At 24.0% G+C, this 2379-nt stretch overlaps 1 protein-coding gene across 1 annotated transcript in view; it reads left to right on the plus strand.

Moving 5' to 3' along the window:
* The window catches only part of LOC107627256, a 2856-nt gene extending 553 nt beyond the window's left edge, over positions 1 to 2303 (plus strand). The window contains exon 2 of the mRNA XM_016330135.2: positions 1992 to 2303. Coding sequence (XP_016185621.1) covers positions 1992 to 2008 — 17 coding nt within the window. The 3' untranslated portion in view covers positions 2009 to 2303. The remainder of the gene's footprint in view (positions 1 to 1991) is intronic.

Genomic DNA, 2379 nt, shown 5'->3' on the forward strand with positions numbered 1-2379 from the left:
TGAAGTAAGTTTTTTTTTTTTTTTTAATTTGATGAAATTTATTAATGAAATTCAATGAATTTTTTTAATTTTATTTTTGAAAATATATTGACTTTTTTAGAAATTTTGATATGAGAAACTTTTCGGAGTCAGTAATTTTTAATATTTTTTATCATCATCATTTGATTAGTATAAATACTAAATGGGTAAAATATATCTTTTGTCTTCGAAGTTTGGCAAAAGTTTTAAAAATATCTATAAGTTTTATTTTGTTTTAATTTTGTCCCAAAAGTTTTCGATTTGCATTAAATATACCCTCGGGGGCTAAAAAATATATGAAAATTGTGCTTGATTTACTTGTGTTGAGGGGTTGTTCTTATGAAATTGTTGTTGAATCAATTTTAAATTTTTTAAAAAATTAGCCGTCAGGGGTATATTTGATGCAAATCGAAAACTTTTGGGACAAAATTAAAACAAAATAAAATTTAGGGATATTTTTAAAATTTTTGTCAAACTCTAAGGACAAAAAATATATTTTACCCATATTAAATTGTCTATAACAAATCAATTTTATTAATTCATATGTGCAAATTCTGAAAAATGTGAGTGCAAGCTGTATTGATTTATGTGTAAGTTCTGATAAATATAGATGCAAATTATATGCTTTTTTGTGTAAATTAAAATTCCTATAAATATAGGTGTAAATTATTGCTAATTAAGAACTAACAAAAAATGATAATATTTACCGGCTATATAGTATTGCTGTTTTTTATAATAACATATTTGTTACCTTTTTTGTAATTATATTTCATAAAATATAATACTGAACATTATTATTGTATAGATAATATAAAGTTATAAACTCTTATAAAAAAGACTGAGGTGAGATTAATGTTAATTTGATAATATAAAAAGGAATTCCAATAAATTTACAAAATTTTAAGAAAAAATAGTGTATGAATATTCCTAACAATTTGTATGCTGGATCATAATTATGAAATAAATCTTAAACATCTTATTTGGTAGTTTAAATAATAGTCATACATTTTTAGTTGTTATATAGGATGTTGTATGAAACAAAAACTCTGTTACCTATTAATGCTTAATTAATAAGAAAGCATGCATGAAAGCAAGATACTATTACCTATTATTTAATTACATATTTCAGCAGATTAATGATTAAATATATGATTGATATTAATATTATGATATAGCTTTTTACATAAAGTATTGATTTGTTCCACTTGTAAATTACTGTAGTAGCAGAAATTTTGATTTGTTGAATGTGTTGGATTTTCATTATTCTACACAAACATTATATGTAGGGGTAGATGGGTCGATTTGGTTCGGATTTATGGAAAAATTAGAACTAAAATGATCAAAATATAATTGGTTCGATTTGGTTTGGATTTGCATTTTTTTGTACATATACCTGAACCAAACCAAACCGATTAAGAATGGATTGGTTCGGTTCGGATAATTGGGTACCCGATGACTTTGAAATTCATAAAAAAAAAACAAATTTTTATCTTAAAAATTCAACAAGTACAATAAACATGTAACATCAATAAAGATAATCCAAACATGTTAAACACCAAATACATTAAAAACTAAACTCATTTAAATTCAAACATATTAATAATGAATAATCATTGTCTAATGGAAAAAGCCATATATATTTTTTTATTTTTTTATTTAATTATTATATGATCTAGTTCGCGGGTTAGTTCGAGTTCCGCACCCCCAAAACCGATACTCGAACCAATTGGTTTGGTTCAAATTCGAACAGGTAATCAGGTACCCACTATCCGTGCTCACCCTAATTATATGTGTGCAAATTTTACAAGTTGATTTAAAAATTAAAAAAAAAGTAATATACTTATTAACTGTCTGACACTGGCATGAAATAATATATGGGATAGATGCTAATAATTATATATTTTCTGAATACTCATATTGCTTTGGAAAATAATTAAAATAATTAACTAACATATTCTCCTTTTTATTTGCAGGATACACTCTTCCTTAAAAGTAATTATCATCCTGAGAGAGTAATTATTAATATTATATATGATTATATATGCAGTATTTAAAAGACTATAGAGATCAATAATAAGTGGCGTATAATGTCATATATATATGACACTATATCAACTAGAGAGGGTATTATTGCTAAGCCTGAGAGTATTTGTATTACATGGTTGGATGTTTAATTTGTCTTGTTTGTTATAATTAATATGTAATGTTTAGTATTTACTGGTATCTTATTGGAAAATGTTATATATGTACCATTTCTTCGAATAAATTAAATTTATATTGCATAAGTTTTTTTTTTCTTTTATTTATTGAACTTCCATTAGTTAATTTTTTACTCCCCTAAATAAGTATAATTTGAGCTAA

Source organism: Arachis ipaensis, chromosome B01 (assembly GCF_000816755.2).
Source record: "Arachis ipaensis cultivar K30076 chromosome B01, Araip1.1, whole genome shotgun sequence".
NCBI lineage: Eukaryota > Viridiplantae > Streptophyta > Magnoliopsida > Fabales > Fabaceae > Arachis > Arachis ipaensis.